The sequence below is a fragment of the Phallusia mammillata genome, chromosome 7 (genome assembly GCF_965637545.1).
Source record: "Phallusia mammillata chromosome 7, kaPhaMamm4.hap1.1, whole genome shotgun sequence".
Taxonomy (NCBI): domain Eukaryota; kingdom Metazoa; phylum Chordata; class Ascidiacea; order Phlebobranchia; family Ascidiidae; genus Phallusia; species Phallusia mammillata.
Genome location: NC_137258.1, coordinates 3,520,960 through 3,541,204, shown reverse-complemented (window position 1 = coordinate 3,541,204; position 20,245 = coordinate 3,520,960). Strand labels below are relative to the sequence as shown.

The 20,245-nt window shown below is 35.9% G+C and overlaps 3 protein-coding genes across 4 annotated transcripts; 2 read left to right on the top strand and 1 right to left on the bottom strand.

Moving 5' to 3' along the window:
• The first annotated feature begins 1,762 nt into the window (after positions 1 to 1,762).
• LOC145237081 (T-complex protein 1 subunit beta-like) lies at positions 1,763 to 6,967 on the top strand. Its single transcript, XM_080099817.1, has 13 exons — positions 1,763 to 1,907; positions 1,974 to 2,042; positions 2,333 to 2,522; positions 2,630 to 2,706; positions 2,997 to 3,109; positions 3,244 to 3,397; positions 3,680 to 3,829; positions 3,891 to 4,018; positions 4,341 to 4,552; positions 4,887 to 5,131; positions 5,705 to 5,804; positions 6,365 to 6,506; positions 6,779 to 6,967. Exons 1-13 carry the CDS (start codon positions 1,905 to 1,907, stop codon positions 6,804 to 6,806), a joined length of 1,611 nt encoding a protein of 536 aa, XP_079955943.1. The 5' UTR covers positions 1,763 to 1,904; the 3' UTR covers positions 6,807 to 6,967.
• A 747-nt stretch (positions 6,968 to 7,714) lies between these two features.
• LOC145237085 (syntaxin-binding protein 6-like) lies at positions 7,715 to 10,313 on the bottom strand. Its single transcript, XM_080099822.1, has 5 exons — positions 10,102 to 10,313; positions 9,603 to 9,709; positions 9,203 to 9,269; positions 8,813 to 9,023; positions 7,715 to 8,355 (listed from the first exon to the last, which is right to left on the bottom strand). Exons 1-5 carry the CDS (start codon positions 10,213 to 10,215, stop codon positions 8,204 to 8,206), a joined length of 651 nt encoding a protein of 216 aa, XP_079955948.1. The 5' UTR covers positions 10,216 to 10,313; the 3' UTR covers positions 7,715 to 8,203.
• A 208-nt stretch (positions 10,314 to 10,521) lies between these two features.
• Positions 10,522 to 20,079, top strand: LOC145237083 (uncharacterized). Of its 2 annotated transcripts, none has more exons than XM_080099821.1 (9): positions 10,522 to 10,934; positions 11,416 to 11,499; positions 11,769 to 11,854; positions 13,970 to 14,086; positions 15,076 to 15,241; positions 16,277 to 16,378; positions 19,263 to 19,347; positions 19,420 to 19,546; positions 19,607 to 20,079. In XM_080099821.1, exons 2-9 carry the CDS (start codon positions 11,421 to 11,423, stop codon positions 19,640 to 19,642), a joined length of 798 nt encoding a protein of 265 aa, XP_079955947.1. In that variant the 5' UTR covers positions 10,522 to 10,934; positions 11,416 to 11,420; the 3' UTR covers positions 19,643 to 20,079. The 2 variants fall into 2 exon arrangements, with proteins under 2 accessions (XP_079955947.1, XP_079955946.1); XM_080099820.1 differs by having other exon boundaries at positions 19,263 to 19,353; positions 19,607 to 20,078.
• The last annotated feature ends 166 nt before the right edge of the window (positions 20,080 to 20,245 follow it).

Here is a 20,245-nt window from a genome sequence, read left to right as displayed (position 1 = left end):
ATTCGGTCATTGCTATTTTTGTTCCCTTAGCAAACATGTGCTAGGTTTATTTGCTGACATATGTACCAAGGGAATTTATTTTTCTTGGTTTCACCTTTCCTAGTTTACTCGTCAGTGAGTAGAGTTAACATTAAGATCAGATTATGCGACGATAGATTTTAAGCTTAGGCTCAAACAACGTCTATACAACAGCAACAACAGTAGTTTTGACACGCCTAAACGACGTAGGCTGTATTACATTAACACTGATGTGCGTAAACCAAACTAAAGTAAGCTCAAACCGTTTTTATATAGTTAGTTCCCACACACTGTTAACCTTGTATTGGTGGCAGAAAAACATCTTCCTTGGACCTTTTTACCTTCAATTCAGCTACATAAGATAAATCACAACAAGGCACGGTCTAAAGGTCTCAATTTGCATACAGTGACATTGCCTAGTGATGACTTGCACAGAAACAATTGACCTTAGCCTGGCAGCAAAAGTTACTGAACGCTTGTTGAAATAAACTAAGCGCAATGGATACTCTTGGTACTGTTTGTAATTTAGTCCACATGAAGCACATGCAAAGGTGCGTTTTCTTTTGTTTACACTTTAACAAAAATCGGCACCAAAAGGAGATCGGTTTATGCGAAATGGTACTTCAGCTTATAAATGTCTATTGTAAACACCGGACCTGAAATGCAATAGTTTTAACGATTGCTGAGCTCGATGCAGTACTCTATGCTAAGAACGTTTCCTGCTTTTAATGCTGAGTGGGCGGCGGTACACTGACGTCAGACTCTTTGTTGTGTTGCAGGTTTTGTTTTAGGATTCTGTTGTATTTGTGACGCAGGTGTGCTAATTGCACCAGTGGGTACCAATACATGTGACACATTCCTAAATCGATGTGCTAATACCAAATCCAGACCTTCTCTAAAAAGCAGTAAGTTAGACTGATTTTTGTCCTTGGAAACCCTGATCGTTTTAGCCTTTAGGCAATGCACCAACACTCGATCCAAAACATGTTACTCAGATGCACTGCGACCTACAGAAGCATATTAATAAAATAACACAATAAAAACATGTTTTAAATAGTATCAGTAATGTTCTTTTTTCATATGATTTCCATTGTTTTTTACGCACCTGCTAACTTATCTCAAAGCATTTGTTTGATTACGACTCTTTTTAGGTGTATGTGCCCTTTACCCTGTAAGGATTATCTCTTGGTCGTAATCCAGTTTTGGAACTTGGATTGATTTTTATTTTTGACTGGAACACATTGTTAAAAATATAATATCGCAAAAATCGTGAAACAGCTACAATTAACCAACACCCCCAGGAAACGAACCATGCTGTTTGCTAGCATCCAATGATTGCTAAGTTAGGTTTTATAAGAAACGACACAAAACGCAAAATTGTAACTAACTTGATATTAAATAATACGATTGTGATTAAAGTTTTAATAAATGTTGAACCTTTGACACGAATCTATAAATAAAAAACGTTCCAAAACTAAAAAAAGTCAAACCTCTCATTGGACGTATATGGGCCATGGAAGTTTCTAGATTTTGCTCTAACTACAAAATGTTAGTTTTTGCCTTATGATGTGAATTTGTCAGTTGTATTTTGCTTCACTTTTTTATCTATTAAATATCATATGTTGAGCGTTGAGTTATAATATTGACCTTCTTGGTCAGACATTTTAAACGAGTTAAGATCCAATGCTGAGCTTTTGTGAAAACCCAATTTATAAAAATTATCTGAAAGCGAGACACATTATTTCAAATCCTGCTTTGTTTCAGTTTGCAATTATAAGGTGTTTGCTGTTAAATTAATAGTAGATCAATACACAGGAAAACGGAACAACAGTGAAGACTTTATCATTTTCTTTCATTGATTTGAAACAAACAGAAAATACTTCAAAATGGTAAGAGTTTCAACAAATTTGTTTTCATAAAGTTATTGTAGTTTTACATAATGACTGTTTTTGCAGATGTCCCTAAATCCAGTTTCGATTTATTCTCAAGGAGCAGAGGAAGAGAGGGCGGAAATTGCAAGAATGGTAATGATAAATTAAATGCAATGTGAACTATACCCAAGAAACATCTTAACTTTTCCAATTCAACTGACTTTTTGTACATGCATTCATGTAAAATAGTCTGTAGTTCCATCAACCTGAATCAGTTCGTTAAAATCTATTCAGCGGCTTATTATGATCTGATGTAATATTTAACTTGTGTTGTGATTTTATATCTGCAACCTTATTGTTGTTAATTAAATCAGGTTATTACTTTGGTGAAAGTAACATACGGAAAAAACAAATGTTCATTATTTTGTTACTCTTTATGTCAGTCTTCTTTTGTTGGAGCCATTGCAATTGGTGACCTTGTAAAAAGCACTCTGGGGCCAAAAGGAATGGACAAAATTCTTATGAGTCCCGGACAAGGCCCTTCATCTGAACCTGGTATCACAGTAACCAATGATGGAGCAACCATCTTGAAATCTGTTGGAGTTGATAATCCAGCTGCAAAGGTTCTTGTTGGTAAGATTCATGTTAAAGTTTGAACCTTTTATAATGTAGACATATGCTATTTGAAAGCAAGGTTAGATTTTTTGTGGATAAATGGTAATAAATGTGTTGGTTTACAGATCTTGCTAAGGTCCAAGATGATGAGGTTGGAGATGGAACTACATCTGTCACTGTGTTAGCTGCCGAACTTCTCAGGGTAAATTTGTTTGTATATTTATATTATATAATTAAATAGATGAAATTATCAGGCAATTATTAAGACATAAGGACACCACTGATCAACTGCACTTCGTAGTTGTACTAAAAAAGTTTGATGCAACCAGTAAAATAAACAATTTTGTTGGTAAAATTTTAAATTGAGTACATTTTACAGTGCTTTAAAATATTGTTTGAAAAAAATTAGTTGCTGTATAATTATATTCTTTAAAGAGATATATTCTTTCTTTAATACCAACTATATCCAAAGCATTTTTTGTTAAAACACAGGAAGCAGAAAAACTTATTGCCCAAAAATTTCATCCTCAAACTATTGTCAGAGGATGGAGAATGGCTGTTGCAGCTGCAAAAAAAGCATTGGATGATGCTGCCATTGATAATGGGTAAGTTACCTGTTTACTGTGGTGGCTGTTTTTGTGGATAAATAACTGGCTTTTTGTTGATTTGCCTGTAGTTGCGCACATGTGAAGTTTTGTTGGGAGATTGGGGCAATATTAAATGCTTCTTAATGTTTCAGAAATAATGAGGAGCTTTTTAAACAAGATTTGATGAACGTTGCCCGCACAACACTCAGCTCCAAACTTCTTACACAACACAAAGATTTTTTTGCCAAAATGGCTGTTGACGCAATATTAAGATTAAAGGGAAGTGGAAATCTTGAAGCTATACAGGCAAGTACAAATTATTCACCCATTATATATCTTTTGTTTGTTGTTATTTACTGTAAAACAAATATTTAACCATTTGTCCACATAATATGGCCAAAAATATATCCTATTTTAGATTAAAATGAACAGAGTATCTTGCTTAATATTTTGCCACAGACAGTCAGATTTGGACAATATTGTCAGGGTTTTTTACCAGCAACATTCAAAACACAGGAAAAATGAAACATGTGTGTGATTTTTATTGTAAATGGGCTTTGTAACCAATTTGCTGTATGCTTATTTCAGATCATCAAAAAGCTCGGTGGCACAATGACTGACTCTTGTCTGGATGAAGGATTCCTCCTTGACAAAAAGATTGGAATGAATCAGCCAAAACGACTTGAGAATGCCAAGATTATGATTGCAAACACTTCTATGGACACAGACAAAATTAAAGTAACTGAAACATAATTCAATTGTAACTAATTGTTAAATAACCGTTGTTTCCTTTGATTAGATTTTCGGATCAAGAGTACGAGTAGATGGAACAGCAAAAGTGGCTGAAATTGAACTTGCGGAAAAAACTAAGATGAAGGAAAAATGTGAAAAGATACTTAGTCATGGTATCAATTGCTTTATTAACAGGTACCCCAAGATATTACATTTATTATCTACAAAACATTCAAATTGTTATGTTCGTTATGTATCGTTGTTATGCTGTTGTTTAAATACAGAATACGGAAACAGCATGAAAACAGCAACAATTTTGATAAGATTGGGTGTTTAAGGTTCTGTTATATGGCCTTTGCTGGGGTTTGTGTGTTGAAAATAACAAAACATGTTAAAAAAATAGATAGTAAGTGCCTAAAATACTGCTCTTTTTATAGTAGAATAACTTCACACCCTAGCAACAGAACAAACCTTTTTACATCTTCTGAGTCTTCAAATTTTTTTTTTTTTTTTACAGGCAGTTAATCTACAATTACCCAGAGCAGTTATTTGCTGATGCTAATGTGATGGCCATCGAACATGCTGATTTTGAGGGAGTAGAAAGACTTGCACTTGTGCTGGGTGGAGAAATCTGCTCAACATTCGACAGACCTGACCTTGTAACACTCGGACATTGTGACCTGATTGAAGAGGTGATGATTGGTGAAGACAAACTGATCAAGTTTTCAGGTGAGTTTTGTGTGTTTGAACAAAGATAGTTTTTTGTGGATAAAATTTTTCAGTTACATTTCATATGTGCTTACATTTTGATGTTGCCTCATTTGCCAAACAGTACTTGGTCCACAAATCATGAAACTAGCTTGCCTGACTGAATTTTTCCTATTTTCATTTAGTTGAAAGTATTCTTAGGGAAAATAGTCATTCACCCAAAAGTTTAAAAACACTACTTAAAACTTTTTCTGAAAAACGTTTCCAAATGTATTTAACTATTTGTTAACGAAACTCTCGTTTAATCGTTTGCAGTAAAACCAACACCTCTTTGACTTTGTTTCCATTTATCTAGGTGTTGCTAGAGCAGAAGCATGCACAATCATTCTCCGCGGTGCTACCAAACAGATTCTTGATGAAGCCGAGCGTTCCCTACATGATGCCCTTTGCGTTTTGCAGCGAACAGTTGCCGAGACCCGAACTGTGCAGGGTGGAGGTTGTTGCGAGGCATTAATGGCAAATGCTGTTCATATTTCTGCAATGAAAACCCCTGGTAAAGAATCTGTGGCCATGGAATCTTTTGGAAAAGCACTTTTACAGGTATTGTACCCTGATAGCTTTTTAGTTTGTTGAGTTTTGATAAATTTTATAAATTCAAAAAAGGTTAACTCAGTGGTTCTCAACCTTATACTGATCATATACTACCTGACTGAATTTTCTATTGCTGGGTACCACTCCTGTTTAAATGGTTAAATGATATTTTTCTATTTAGGACTACTTTTGTTGACCAGTCTATCATATTTTTAAAACCTGCACAGTTAGCATTTCGGGACAAATGTCCTAAACAAGAGTTTTGTCCCAAACCAGGGCTGATAAGTTGGGTCAAACAAGGGTAACAATTATGAATCTTAAAAAATGAATTAAAATGAATACAAAACTTAAAAGAATACAATAAAAAGATACTCGCAGAAAACCTAAAAAGCACTGGTGTACCACCAGTGGTGTGTGTGCCATAGGTTAAGAACCACTGGGTTAGCTTGTTCGTCATGGAATTCTGAGTTTTGCTCCTCCAATGGCAGTTTTCTCTCAGTAAAGCTAGACTATAAGTTCTCTGTACATATTAAACTTTATTTAATAGTATTGACTACTTTGTTAAACTCTCTTTTTGTTTAGATTCCAGTTACCATTGCGGACAATGCAGGTTTTGACAGTGCTGAGCTTGTGTCTCAATTGAGAGCTGCCCATGCAGAAGGAAAAAACTCCTTTGGCCTAGGTAAGTTACTGCTTTTCGGCAAATGTTATTTCCAGGACTGACCCAATATTGTTTCAATTGTACTACATTCCACCCAGTAGTGATATGCTTATGTTGTGATATACTTAGTCCCCAAGATGACTGAGTGTTTGGTGAAATTGCCTTTTCACCACAAGCTGGTTTCTAATCCTGTCTTGGCCATTTGTGTATCTCTGACTTAATCAGCATTGCTCCAACCCATTAGAACCAGATTGGTAAAATGAAATTGAAGTCATATCTCATACATGCAAAAATACACAGTTCAATGCATTGTGAATTACAATTGTTTTTGCAAGCTCCCTGCCAGTTTTGTTTTTTGATCAAGCCCATTTTGGAACAATTGCTCTTTGCAGTTATTTAAGTTTAACTGGTTGGGGTGTAGTTATTTTAATGTTTTTTTTGAACTTTAACACTTCATGGGAATCTATATTTATGCAATAAGACATTTTACGTGTTTCGTTATCAAGCGCTGTACAATTTAATAATCTTCAATGTAGGATTTAAAACATCCCTTGATTTAATTTAGTATTGATTTTTGCCAGATATGGAGGAGGGCGAAATAGCTTGTATGAAAAGTCTCGGCATCACAGAGTCGTACCAAGTCAAACGACAGGTGCTGCTAAGTGCCGCAGAAGCTGCTGAAATGATCCTAAGAGTTGACAACATCATTAGATCCGCACCAAGGTATTTTAGCAACATGAAAAAAATATTTTATACATTAGCTTTTTTAAAACACATCACAAGAGGCAGTTAGATTAGATGTTGTCTGTTGGGCCTGTCAATATCAAAATGGTTATGCTTTAGCGTCCTGTCAAACTATCTCAACAATTTATTTTTTGTTTTAAAAAGGATTTCATTGCAAAATACAATGTATGTAAGAAACATCAATTAATATCTGCAGCTTATAATGTATTGGTTCAATGCTTTTATATCAATGGAATTACTTTTTAATTTAGGAAACGACGACCTGATCATCCCCACTAAACAAATGATTGGTTTGTCTCCAAACGTTGAGCATGGAAGTTCCGTATTCAGAACATTTGAATGTTCACAGTGGCAAATTGCTTATTGCAGTTTCAATGTCGCATGTTATGCTTTTCTGTGTGTTTTCCAAACTATTATCAGTAAACCAATATTGTCATAAACATGTGTGTTGTGTTTTGGTAGTTTTCAAATGTAAGTCAAGTTTTACATGGCATAGTCATCCGGCCTCAGGGTTTGCTATTAGGTTATATTAGTGAAGTATAGTTTTCAGTTAAAAAAAACAGTCCTAAAAGGAATGCTTTAAAATAACTTTACTTTTTTTATAGTTCTTCACAACTTCTTTCACAATAAGCTATCTCCACTTTGAACAGAACAGAACCCAATAAGGTGATGCTGTTGTTTGATTAAATTAAACCAAAGTATTAATTTGTCAATTAAGGAATTTCCATTAAGTCACTGTCTGTGGTAGGTCCAATAAAGTCTTTTCATTTCTGACACTAAAGACAAGTTATAAAAAAGGTCACTTGTGTCCTTCCAACACTGTTAAGCACAGTGCTGTATTCGAACAAGTCATTATAAAGGAATTATACTGACCTAACTTACCACATGACCAGTATTTTTTCATTGGTCATGTTCATAGGCGAAACAACATGCTTAAAAATGTAGCAAACACTGTGCACCAAGCATTTACAGATGGATGTCACAAACAAAGTAGTTCAAAATGGGTTAGCCCTTCAATAGGAAGATTGCACATGTATTTTAAAATTTGCATTAGTTTCTCAACATTTCATTATTTGTATTAAAAGCTATGTAGTAATACAGTATGTACACAGTTCGAATGCAACAACAGAGCTTGAAGCTAATAGAACTAATATGACTTTTGCAAATAATAAATGTGGCAGTACCGATTGGAAAAAACGTGTTCATATAAATTTATTGTTTATACATTCAGGTATTGCATGTCCCCAATAAAAACAGACCAATAAACGAGTACCGTTCATCATGACTTACAATAAGCAGGATAGAAGTTAAAAAATATTTGTTTGGAATTTAGGGACCCCAAAAAGATAGTTTAACCATTAATTGATGCTACACACAAAACAACAGAAACGCATTCATTTTGAATATTTTTTGTCGACATGTATAGAATACAAAATACCCTTTGCAAATTTCTTGAGTTTACTTGCTTGCGAATTACAATTGAAATCATACATAAAAATATAATATGATAAAAATGGCTGTGCAATTATGAAAATTACCTTTAAATACAATGCAACTTTAAAATACTTAAATTGTACTAACACTGTAGCATGACATAATACTTGTTCTTAAATTTTGCAACAAGAGGGTTGGGAGAAAACTAGGAACAGGTCTTACACATTGGGTGTAGTATTTGCCTATGAATTTTTGTAATGATTGGCAAGTTCATGGGCCTTTTGAGAGAAGCTCTTAGCGGATTCTGCCATTTCTGCTGTTTTCGTTTCCACACCTGCCAACTTTTGCCCTCGCTCCAGCAATTCTCGCTTGTTTTTGTCCATTTGTGATTGCACTGTGAAGAAAAAAAAGGATTAAAAACACTTGACCTAGGTGTTTTAGTGTATCTTGGGTAAAAACACTGAAAATTGGCTTGACAACAACAATTTGAAATTCTAACAATAAAATGTTTTTGCTATATACCAGTTCCTTTTTACATTTTGGTACTGACACTTATGGTCAATATCAAATCCAACTTGTCATGGTTTTATGTTGGTAATGATTCCAACTAACAGACTAGCATGCCTGGCCTATTAAAGGAGTCATACTGATTCAGCCAGTCACCAAGCATTCCCACATGACAAGACATAGTCTAGATCCTAGTATGAATTTATGTTTATCTTAACTGACAGACTACGATTTGAAATTCAGTAAGCAATAAATTGGAATTTGCTATTAATCAGAATCACTTGACTCCATAGTTTTGCATGCTTTTGTGTGTAAAAAATGCAATATATGGCTTGAAGCATTACCTGAAGCAGTGGGAAGGGCTTTGGATACTTTTGTGGAAACATTAAAAAATGGTGGAGGAGCTCTGCCGTCAAGGTTTTTCGAACAAACTGTTGCAAGACTTTGCAGAAATTCTTCCTTTTCTTGTCCTGTTGTTGCTTCAAAACGGAAAGCACGGTCGAAGTAAAGGTCAAACTGAAGGCACCCAGCAGAGGCACTGTAGCCATCTACTTTCTAAAAATCAGATCAAAATGTTTAATTGTGACAAACACTCACAAAGTAACACAGTATTTAGTTAAAAAATGCCAAAAAACGCCATTTAAAGAAAAAGGAATTATGTTTTTAATGGTATTTTTATATATTTTTTCCGATATGTTTTTAATGCCAAATGACTTGGCTAAAGTTTTGCTTACAGTTAGCTCTTCTAATGGCCATAACCTCCTTTGTTCATAGCCATCACCTTTGTCTGGCCTCCTATACCTGTTACAACATATAAGTTTTGGTGCAATACTTCATTATCAGACAAAAAATAGTTATTGCACATATGCAAACATGTCTAAAGATAGATAGCCAGTATTAGTTTAAATATTAAAGTTTTATTTTAATAAAGAAATATTCTATCATCTTGTTTATAAGGCTGATGCTGACCACTCTTTTTGAGTTTATTTGGATATTTGACAAGTTAGGACAGGACCCTGCAGCACAGGCTGATACTTGTAGTGCATTATAACATTTGTACTTGTGAAAACATGTTTTAAATTCTTGCTGCAATGGTCAATGCAAACTATATTGCAGCAAAAACATTTTTTTTACCTGCTGATAAATGCCTTTGAAGGACGTTTCGTTGTCACAGAGCAACAAAGATAGTGAACATTCTCTTTTTTGTTAAATGGTAAACTGGTCTGCTCTGTTTTAGACACCTGCAATTCAAAATAATTACCAGATAAAGTCAAAAGAATCTGATTAAGTGACATGATGAGAAAATGAGGATCATTATCTAGCCTGAATGCTTATGTTAAAAATGAATTATTTAACTGCAATTGCATAAATGGTGTGTAAAATAAAGACAGACTGTATTGGTGACATGCAATAAATATTGAAACGGACACCAAGTCTATAAAAAAGTAAATTTTAGTGCTTTAAGGTGTAAGTTAAAAACAAGGTCAAACAAGTTATTGGTTAAAATAATCATAACATTAAATTTTTGTTCAAGCCTCATCTAACTGTATTATGTAAGTAACCAAGTTTGACAACAATACAAGAACTTTTTAAGATGTTAAAAAAATATATTTCAAATACTACACTAATTTACCTTCATAAACCCGAGAAGTCTTTCTCCCTTGGGATGAAACACATTTTTATGAAGTGCATGTTTCACTTCTTGTGGTCTTGGAGTAGGGGTAGTAGGAGGTGAAGAAGAAGACATTTTAAGCTGTGCAAGTTTGTAAAACAATCCGACTATATTATATCATTTTAAACTACACTATAAGCTCCTGTAAAAACTGATAAATTACTAAACATAGATGCTCTGACAAAGATAAAACCAATTTGTATTGAACCAAGCTCGGTTTTCTTTATTTTTAACCAACCTCAAGTTCGCTTAAGCTTTGACACATAAGGCAGTCTTTAATTTTGTATTGAAGGTGACGAGTTTGCCCCATGGCTACATAAACAACACCGTCTTTTGCATTCATGTGACATTTCTTTGTGTCTGTGCTCTGACATGTGTCGCCTGTATCGGAATTACCAAAATTGCTGTTCACAGCAATCAAAAAAAGTCTGCAGCGTCCTTTGACATTGTGACCACAACTTTGTCTCAAAAGACGGCACTTTAACAAAAAAATCAATGCCCATTACTCATGCAGCAGTGCAAATTGCATTTCGTGTGCGTTGATGATTTAACACAATTTTGTACAGATGTTATTAGATTTGCGTTTTGTTGCACTCGGCAATTCCTGTTAACTTGCCTCTCAACAAACGAGGAATTCTAGAATAACGCTGGCGTTTGTGACGTCAATTCAAATGCTGATGACTTGATTGAATTCGACATCGATTTTGCTTGGCGCTGGCTGCACAAGAAGCTGTTGACAGAATTTTACCAGCATTGCATCAAATTGCCTTCTGTGCATCTTCAATCAACAGCCGGTGAGTCCAGTAATTGTTTTTACTAATCGTTGGCCCTAATGCGAGTTAATTGCTTCCGATTTGTGTTTATAGTGCCCCGCTTTTCATTACTGAAGAATTTCGTTGCTTATTTAGGACATGGCACTTGCGCTATTTTATACATTATACACGTTTCTCCCACTAAACCCTTAAGCTATAACGAAAGCAACTCGGTCACTAACCTATCATACGCACTCGCAAACACTGTTTACCAAGTGGGTGGGATGATACGAGGACCATGCCGCTACAGGCCCATAAATCAAACCAACATTAGGAAAGGTTTCAAAAACGACTGTTCTGCGAAAGCTAAATGTAACTAATATTTGCAGTATTGCTAGTGCTTTCTCGCCGTAAAACTAATACCACAAAAACCTTTCTGTGGGCCCAATGTCTTGGCCATGGTAGCCCCTTTTCAAGCACGCGGATTGAATTACAATGTTTGAATGCCTTTTTACTGTGATAGGACGTATGGACTTCGACGCTCTGTATCAACAGATACTCGACTCCGAGCAGAGTGCCAAAGAATTACAAGAACGCACATTCAAAGGTAATTTACACACTTTGTAACAAGTAGCTTATTTACTAAGCAGTTTCCTGCGACAACGTGGTATCATACCTCACGTACAGTATTTTCAGCATATCGCTTTAACAAACAGGACGTCCTACCGAACTTTGCAGCAGAAACCAATTATACATCTGAATATAGCCGTCAAATTACATTGCACGAACAGCAAACCGTGCTCTCCATTGTTGTGGTTTATGACACTCATCGCTGCGTGTACAGTGCATTTTTCTCACAGTGCATTTTTCTCACAGTGCAAGACGACATCACGAAATGCCTGGCTGACACCAAGGCCGCCGACCTGGCCTATCAACAACTAAGTGCCGTGGTTGACCGTGAAGTAAGCTGAACATTCTTAAGCTTTTTTACGATGTTGGTCTAATTTTCACCTCCAACTTCATGTAACTATACTGGTCTTTAGCCCATGAAAATATGCTATAAAGTGTAAACGGTCGTTTGTAAGCAATACACAACAAGTTAACCATCTGCAATGAAAACGATCCACTGGGAACACTGTACCCTAAATCTAAGGGCGTGACAGTAATTGAACCTTTAAAAACGCAGCAGCTATACTCAAATAACACAGCAGGGTAATAAAGCACCTGAAAGATGTTGCATGGAAACGGAAAAACGCTCGGATTTCGACCAATTTGTTTATTTGTACTTTCCCCACTGTCTCGGCGACTTTGCAAACGGACCTTGCAATTTATTTGCGCGTTACCCGACAAAAAAATCAATAAAATCGCAGGTTTGTATCGCAACGTAGGGGCAGCCTTCGGTTGTGGTGTCGTAAATCAATAATGCATAGAAATGTAGAACGGACTGACATTCCAAAACTGTTTGAGCGCCGAGGAATCGCAATGTTCTTCCGTCGAAAACAAGGCGATGCGTCAATGCCAAGGGGTCAAAGGTTGACAGCTGACACACGATCTATTACGTATTGCAGTTTTTACTGTGAATTACGCAGTTCTTAAGTGAATAATATGACCTGCAATTTTGTGTTACAACTGCACACCGTATTAATATCACACTCAAGGAAAAAATGTATCTTTAACATTATTGATGTAAATTTAAGTTCTTTACATAGCTGTTCAACGTTTAGGCTACAAAGTTTGCATTATGCTAACATAAACGTTTACAAATTTTCTACCCGTATTCAAAGTTAGGCTATACCAGGGGTGGGGAACCTTTTTGTTTGTGAAGGCCGCCAAACGGTTTATCGACACTCGTTTAGGCCGCACAGACTTTTTCTCAGGTCATGGACAGTGGCATTAAAACTTTTTGACTTACAGAATGGTCGATGTGACTTACAGTCCGAGCTAAATAAAATTCCGAGCTACGATTCCACACTCACTACAACATTCAGGATTTTATTAACGTAGAAACTCGCATGTTTACCAATATCAATCTAAGAGCAGCTTGTGACATCACAGACGAGTTTAAGACTTCCGATTATGCGCAAACAATTGTTATTTTGCCACAAGTAAGATTGCAGAATCTTGATCTCTTGGCAGTCATGCGGAAATCGCTTTGTGCATCAGTACACAATCATTTGGCTCTAGTTTGAAAACCGCTGTCCTAGAATCAATCAAATAGTAATGTGGAATAAAGGTAAACATACGTTTCTGTCTAGTTTTTAGCGCCTAGTGCAGTATGTATTATCAACATCGTATTCTGTTCTGACCTAAAATAAATTGTATTCTGACATCGAAGGCCGCACTTGGTGCCCTAAAAGGCCGCATGTGACCTTTAGGCCGCAGGTTCCCCACCCCTGGGCTATACGTTACAACAACGAACTAAACTCGTTTTTTTGCAAGTGTTACTCTTCAAAGTTGAGCAAGTTAAGTTTAGCGTTGATAACAGCTGATAAAATTAATTAAAATAAAAGTCTTAACTTTTTAATTTTTCGGTTTTCGATATCTCAACTATTTTTCTGGCACGTAAACCTATAGATCGCACAACAAGTGACTTATAAGCGTTGGAAAACTAAAACTATATAGGGCATAGTACTATATGTTGACTTTCCCATGTATAGTAACACATTGGCTTCGCTCTTACTACTGTGAATAAAAAACAATCGGGATTTTCTATTGCAAACTCACGTGACGTTTATGCTCGCGACAGACGTGCGTAAAACATGATAACCATGTATAGCGCACAAGTGCGAAGAATTTCCATGTGCCAGAGATCCTTGTGCAATAATATTGGCAAGCGTGGGAAAATTCCAAATTTGGTCTTTTCTTAAGCGTGCTACCAACAAAGACCCGTTCATGAGACTAAATTACGAAAACATTTTTGTGACGTTTCTCTCTCCATTAATGCCACCCCACAAATGTTGACTGCATATACTTTAACAACATAACGCCATGAAGCTTTTTTGCAGAAAATAGTTTGTCAAAATTAATCAAATGGTCAAATATGTGGTAAATTCACTAGTTATCATACCTTACACCAGGAACTAACGTTCTTGGAAGAACGGGCAAACGCGGAAGTACTACGTCAGCAAGTTCAAGTTTTAGAGGACCGACGTCATCAATTACGTCAGAACATCGAAGAAATGGAAACCAAACTGGTGGGTTTTGGGCACGCAAACAAACCCGAAAGTTTTTCAATTTTATGTCACCTTATGGTAACTAAACAAGGTAACACAAGACAAAGGACTGTTACTAACCCATGGTTTTTGTTCCCCAGTCATAAAATGTTTAGGCACGGACATTTAAGGTGCCCCGACTACCATCGATAACCACATTTCACACACAAGATTTTACAACACAAACGTCTTTGTTGATCATATCGACGAAAAGAGATATGAACAGCAGATTGCTATAGCAAATCTTCTAATACACAGAACAAAGCGACAGAAAAGACAAGCTGCTTAACCTCACCGCCCTTACAATCAAATTGTATAAACCTCCAACTGTCATAAATTGCATAAAAGCTCGTATGGGTACAAATCCCCAATGCCTCGATCCCACCTTGAAAAGGGCGGTGGCTTAAAATATTGCTCACCTGATCAAGTATTCGCTTTTATATAGCAGACAGCGTTCTAATTAAGTCTTAATCCCCTGTCTTATCTATGTCGGCCCTTGGAAAGGTCCTATACCTCTCTAAACATCGATCGGTTGCCCGCTTTAATTTGTCCTGGGCGCTGTGCTTTCTTTCTGGGCCGGCGGGGGGATTATTTCGTAGCTCAATCAGCAAAACAATATATCGAAATCGGTTTTTGACGAGCCTGGACTGCGACGTAGGTTTAAGTAAAGTGGGTCAGACGTCATGTCATATTGTTGCAATATGCAAACAATTTTGGCATAACCTACGCTCCTTAATTGTGATTTGTCAAAATGTTTTTTTTTCTTGAATGAAGCAACAACCTCATTACAAATTTATTTTTTTGCCAAATTGTGCCAGTTGAGTAATATTAATCCTTTATTTTCAGTCATTGCACCCTTTCTGTTAAATTTGTTTGCCGTTTCTCGGTTTGCTTTCAAACTAACCCTAAAAATAATTGTAAGAAACATAAATTGCACTGACCACCTAAAAAATTGTCCTTGACATTAACAGCTTGAAAGAAAGAGAAAAGAGGAAAATGAGTTTGAACACTTTTTTTTGGAAATTCGCGAATTTGTTACAAGCTACGACCTTCTTAGCTCGGGAAAAGAGGAAAGAGCTAGAGGGAGAGAAAAAGAGGTGAAAGAAATAAGAAGACTAGAAGAAAAATCCTTTAAAGGTAAACCGTAGTCTATTGATTTTAGTGTCACTGTCCGTGTTCAACAGCTTGCTTATACCCTAAAAATACCTTGTAGCCTGTAATCTAATACAACGCATTTGATATACTAGAACAGTGGTTCCCAACCTTTTTTGTTACATTCCTCCCTTTGCCCATTTTCGAACTTTTTTTTTATTCGTTCCTCCCCATAAGACGAAAAAAAATATAACATACAAAAATTATAGCAATTTGAAATAGACCATTTAATTAGGGATGTCCATTTCAGAATCCTGTACAACCAGTTCCAAATGTCAACCAGCCCAAATTATAATGGACATAATAATGTGGATACAAAAATATTACAATGTAATTTTTTTACAGTTTTTATGAAATTCCTCCCTTGAACTCATAAAATTCCTCTCTAGGGAGGAATTCCTCCCCGGTTGGGAACCACTGTACTAGAACAACGGAATTGGGAAGGGCTGTACCTGTGGTGTAGACTTTAGCCCATGTTTTAGTGTCTGATAACAACAATAAATTATCAAGTGAAACTACTAATAACTACAACTATTAAAAAATATATCGGAAGCCCTTGTACCTTTTGTAAAAGTAGACATTTTCCCACTGAATTTAATGGCATATTTTTTGAAAAAAGCGTCGTTTGTAGAAATGGCAATTAATAACAACTGCAAAAATCGACTTGAGATCAACTAAGAACGTAAAAAGAACTAAAAACAAAATTTCGTTTGTAACGTGGAAGGAACTGGGTAGGTGAGATGGGTGAAAGTTGTCGCTTTGTGATACATAGGTCACCTGAGATTTGCAATTAGGCACAAGCACTTTGGCTGCCTGGCATTGATCGGTTTAGTTGGCAGCCGTCCATATACAGTAATTGGTTGACCACTGCACGCCCTGTCGATGGATGACCTCATGTACTATCTTGGTCAACTGATTCTGCCTTCTTTTTTGCGCTTAAATAAGTTTCAATGTTGTACATGTATAATTCAGCTTTACACAACGGAAATTACCTTAATTTAATTACGGAATTTGAATTAGATCTTGAACTGGCGCGTACTGAACTCAAGTCGTTGACGGCAAGTCGTGAAGAACGGAGATGCCTTGAAATGGAAATCGCTAGCGTACAACGCAATATCATAGGCAAGTTCAATATCTTTTTTGTCAAATAAATTTAGGTTTACTAAAATCAATAGTTTGTATAAGTTCTGTAATAAATCTTAACTTGTATGCAAATAAAGTCCTGTTTAAACTCGTTTCAACATGCTATAACATTGAAATGTAAAAATACCAAATCTTATACATTACCCAGCGTTGTCCTATTTCGTTCTTTTATCAATCTCCATATGTTCACTCAACACATTTTCTGTCCTTAAGTCCACATAATAAATTTCTTAAATTTTACGTCAGTTTCGAAAAAAGCTTTTAAAAAACTATTTCTGGTCACCAATACTTCATTTCTCACAGCTCAACTGTTTGCTGTGTAGTTCTCACATAATTAATCTGCAGCAATTTTCGGACCTCTTTAGTCTTTAAGCGCAACTCAAGCAATGTACTTGCCCCATGTATTATTGACGAGCTACTCCAGTACGTTGCTTGGCACTAAGAGAGCTGAGATTGATAGCAATTTTCACTGGTCTTTTACATTCAATTAGTGCGTCCACTTAGCGAAACTTGTCACCCAGGGGTTGCACATATAGATCGTTAAGTCTATTTATATACAGCAGCTTTACCTTTCGCTTAGTAGTGTTTTGTTTTTAGCATACAGGATTTTTTGTGGCAAAAATAGACTAAAGTGTCATGCACCTTGAAATTAGTGCGATGATTTTTTTTGGTCGAACGGCATTTATTGTTCCATTTCTGATTTCAAAATACCTTCTGTCATACATTTTAAGATTATTAGACACTTTATCCGCCATCTATAGCGTAACATTTTATCTTTTCAACTCTTTACTTCATTTGTTTGGCAAATCAGGTATCATAAGCGATGTGTTGGATCTCTGGTATAGTAGTATTTTCCCAAACACATTGCTTTCTCTTACAAAACCGCCATTGGATCAAGGATTTCTGCCAGCTTTTATACTACGAATTAGATTAATCCTGTGTGACTGAAAATTCCTTGCCTGTTGCTATCTTCCGAACAAATTTAAATCACAGCGACCAAAGCAATAGGAAAAGTCATGTGGCGTCCGGTTCTATGTTAAATTATTTATTGTCCGTCTTCGATCGTCTTGCGGTTGTCAAGTTTTGATTTCTTCCAAATCAATTCTACAACTCAGGAGGTTTTTTGTAATTTTGAACTTGATACGGCCAAGGTCAAAAGAAGACTGCTTGTTTACATTTTCAAGTATTCATTTTAAAACAGGGGTGTGCAGCTTGCGGCTCGCGGGCCAAATGCGTCCCTTGATTAAAGATTGTGCGGCCCGGAGAGACGCTTGGATTTCAAATGTACTGGCAAACGAGTCCAACTATGATATATTGTTGAGCAGATTAATGCGCCCGGTGCTATTTTTCTGCGACTTGGAAATAAGTGGCTAAAATAAAATGGGAACTTTACTTGCAGTTAAGCAAATTTGGTAAGCAACAAAAAAATCACCTTGTGTTAGAGTGTTAGACACAGGTGCGGACTCTAATTTTGGCAATTGTATTTGGATCCTCAGTAACAAAGGTTGGACACCCTGTTTTAAATATAAGGAAACGTTTGGTGAAGCATATATACCATAAAAGAGTTGAGAGCAGACGTTTACTATTTGATATGTCTTTTGAACATTTTAGCACATCTTCGTTAGGTTGCGCATTTTCTATCTGTACATTAGTACAAAGTGGCGTTTTAATGGATTTTTTAAAGGTTGGCATTTTTGTGTCTGCTGTTTGACCTTAAAAATCTTCGTAGCTTGTCACTATCTGCTGTATGGGTCAAAGTAAAATATTGACAGCTTTGTAGATTTCATGAGGAGGTTGGACCACAGTTGTACTTACTGCCCTAAAACCGTGTTAGCGCAGAGACGCGAAAGACAGAAAGTCGATAGACAAGTTCTGGAAGTTTTTTTGGCATTCCGTCTGTCATACACTATTTTTAGGCAAGAACGCTAACACCACCTTAAACTTTATTAAATAATATGCCTGCATCCAAAATGGGCATTAACATAATTTTCATAATAATTAATCTACGGTTTATTGGAACTTCCTTAAAGGCTGTTTCAAGTGTTCCTATCGTGTTTTTAACATTCGTCCTTTTAAACTACACCTCATTATTTCAGACGGAAACATTTTATGGACATTTTGTCTTTAATGAAATTAGTGAACACTTTTAGGCCTCCATGTGCGAAGTAAGGTCGAACAATGTCGACCTATTATCGGAATGCAGCTTTCCATGTCGTGGCTTCGGAAATTCTCCTGTGAGACTTGTGAACTGTCGGAAGCAATTAGCGTCAAGGCTGGATCTCATTGATATTAAAAAGCCTATGTGCGTTGCTTCTATTCTTCTGTTAACCTATTAGTATGTTATAATTACTTTTTCTGGACATAATAACCGACAAAAGCTTTTTGAAGGTTTTTGCTTGTATTTTTTCATGTCTATGTCATACATTTCGATAAAGCAAAATTGTGTCTCAATACAGCTCTAGCCAATGAAATCATTATAATGATTGGATAATTATGCAAGTAATTGGCCAAGCCGTTTTCATACCTTTTTTTTTTTTTATAAATGCCCATGTCTGGTGTAGTTTCGTTTTTGTTCTATTCTTGCAATCAGGGATGAACGTTTTTATAAAATACAGTTAACACGTATGGGGGGCGCTGTTGATAAAAAAGCTAACTTGTCCGCAACTTAATTTTTTCGACAACGGCGCCTTTAGGCCGTTTTGAAAACAAACCCAAAACTTGCAAGTTACCTAAATTTCGTTGCTAGCTAGCGAAGTTGACGCCACTTAGCCAACTTGCAACGCCAACCTGCAACGAAATATAGCTAAGTTGCTGCAAAATAGCTATCTTGCGTCTTATTTAAGCCGACTTAATTTTTTTACAGATTTGGATGAAGCTGCGGAGATAAAACGAGAGAAATCTTCTGAACTTAGACGACAAATATCTGAAATTTGCCACGATCCAGAACAGTTTGAGTAGATTATATTGTTTATGAAATATTATGCCTTTTTTCTTTTTACGTTTTCTGTCGTTATTTAAAGACTAAAAAATGAGCTGTCGGAGATTTTAAACGCCGCAACGTCAGTCAACAACGAAGTCGGGGAGCTTCGCAAAGAACTAGCGAATCTACAAAGAATGAAATGGCAGAAAAATGTTGCAGACACTGAGGTAAAACAAAATACCCGTACCAATAAAATAAATATAGTTTACATTTTTTTCTGTTTGCAGGAAAAATCACGAAATAGACTTCGAAAAAACAATTGAATCACATTTTGTGAAAAATCCGAAAGTGGACAAGTGCCAATGTGTATCTGTCGAATGTTTTTTCTTCGAATTCGTTGTTTCGTTTTTCGAGTTTATTACAATTTCTATGTCGGTTGGCGGGAAAATAGGATGAATAGTTTGGGGGAAACCCCGTATGTCTGGCTGTTGTTTTTCTGCAGATGCGGCTGTTTTTTAAACATAGGCCTATTGGACGTGCGCAGAAAAAGTCCAACATGTGACATATTTGGAATGGTAGAATACTGAACCCTCCAGTTAGCATCTTGTAACTTATGCTGATCTATTAACTACTATTTCTGCATCAACGCGGAAAAAACGCACAAAATAAATATCTCAAAAACTTAAAATGATACGATTCTAAAATGTTGACAGAAAGTTTTGTTCTGCTATATCTGATCTGATTTCACACAGCTGGTATAAGAATTTGCTGCTAACATCTGAAAAAAATACAAATTTTGTCTATTTTTTCAGCATGGTTAGAGGATAACATTTATTGGGTTTTACAATTTAAGAATTATACAGATGACTAACATGAGTAATAATAAATAAATAAAACTTTTAAGCTTTAAATGTAGTAAATTAATG

Excerpts from the sequence above, each read along its gene's own strand:
- LOC145237081 (XM_080099817.1), top strand. Across the intron at positions 3,110-3,243 it reads GATGCTGCCATTGATAATGG|AAATAATGAGGAGCTTTTTA; the intron begins GTAAGTTACCTG and ends TTAATGTTTCAG. Across the intron at positions 5,132-5,704 it reads TTGGAAAAGCACTTTTACAG|ATTCCAGTTACCATTGCGGA; the intron begins GTATTGTACCCT and ends CTTTTTGTTTAG.
- LOC145237085 (XM_080099822.1), bottom strand. The coding sequence starts at position 10,215 with ATGTCTTCTTCTTCACCTCCTACTACCCCTACTCCAAGACCACAAGAA. Across the intron at positions 9,024-9,202 it reads GGCCATTAGAAGAGCTAACT|AAAGTAGATGGCTACAGTGC; the intron begins GTAAGCAAAACT and ends TCTGATTTTTAG. Across the intron at positions 8,356-8,812 it reads AGCCCTTCCCACTGCTTCAG|TGCAATCACAAATGGACAAA; the intron begins GTAATGCTTCAA and ends TTTTCTTCACAG.
- LOC145237083 (XM_080099820.1), top strand. The coding sequence starts at position 11,421 with ATGGACTTCGACGCTCTGTATCAACAGATACTCGACTCCGAGCAGAGT. Across the intron at positions 11,500-11,768 it reads ACAAGAACGCACATTCAAAG|TGCAAGACGACATCACGAAA; the intron begins GTAATTTACACA and ends TTTTTCTCACAG. Across the intron at positions 15,242-16,276 it reads AGAAGAAAAATCCTTTAAAG|ATCTTGAACTGGCGCGTACT; the intron begins GTAAACCGTAGT and ends AATTTGAATTAG.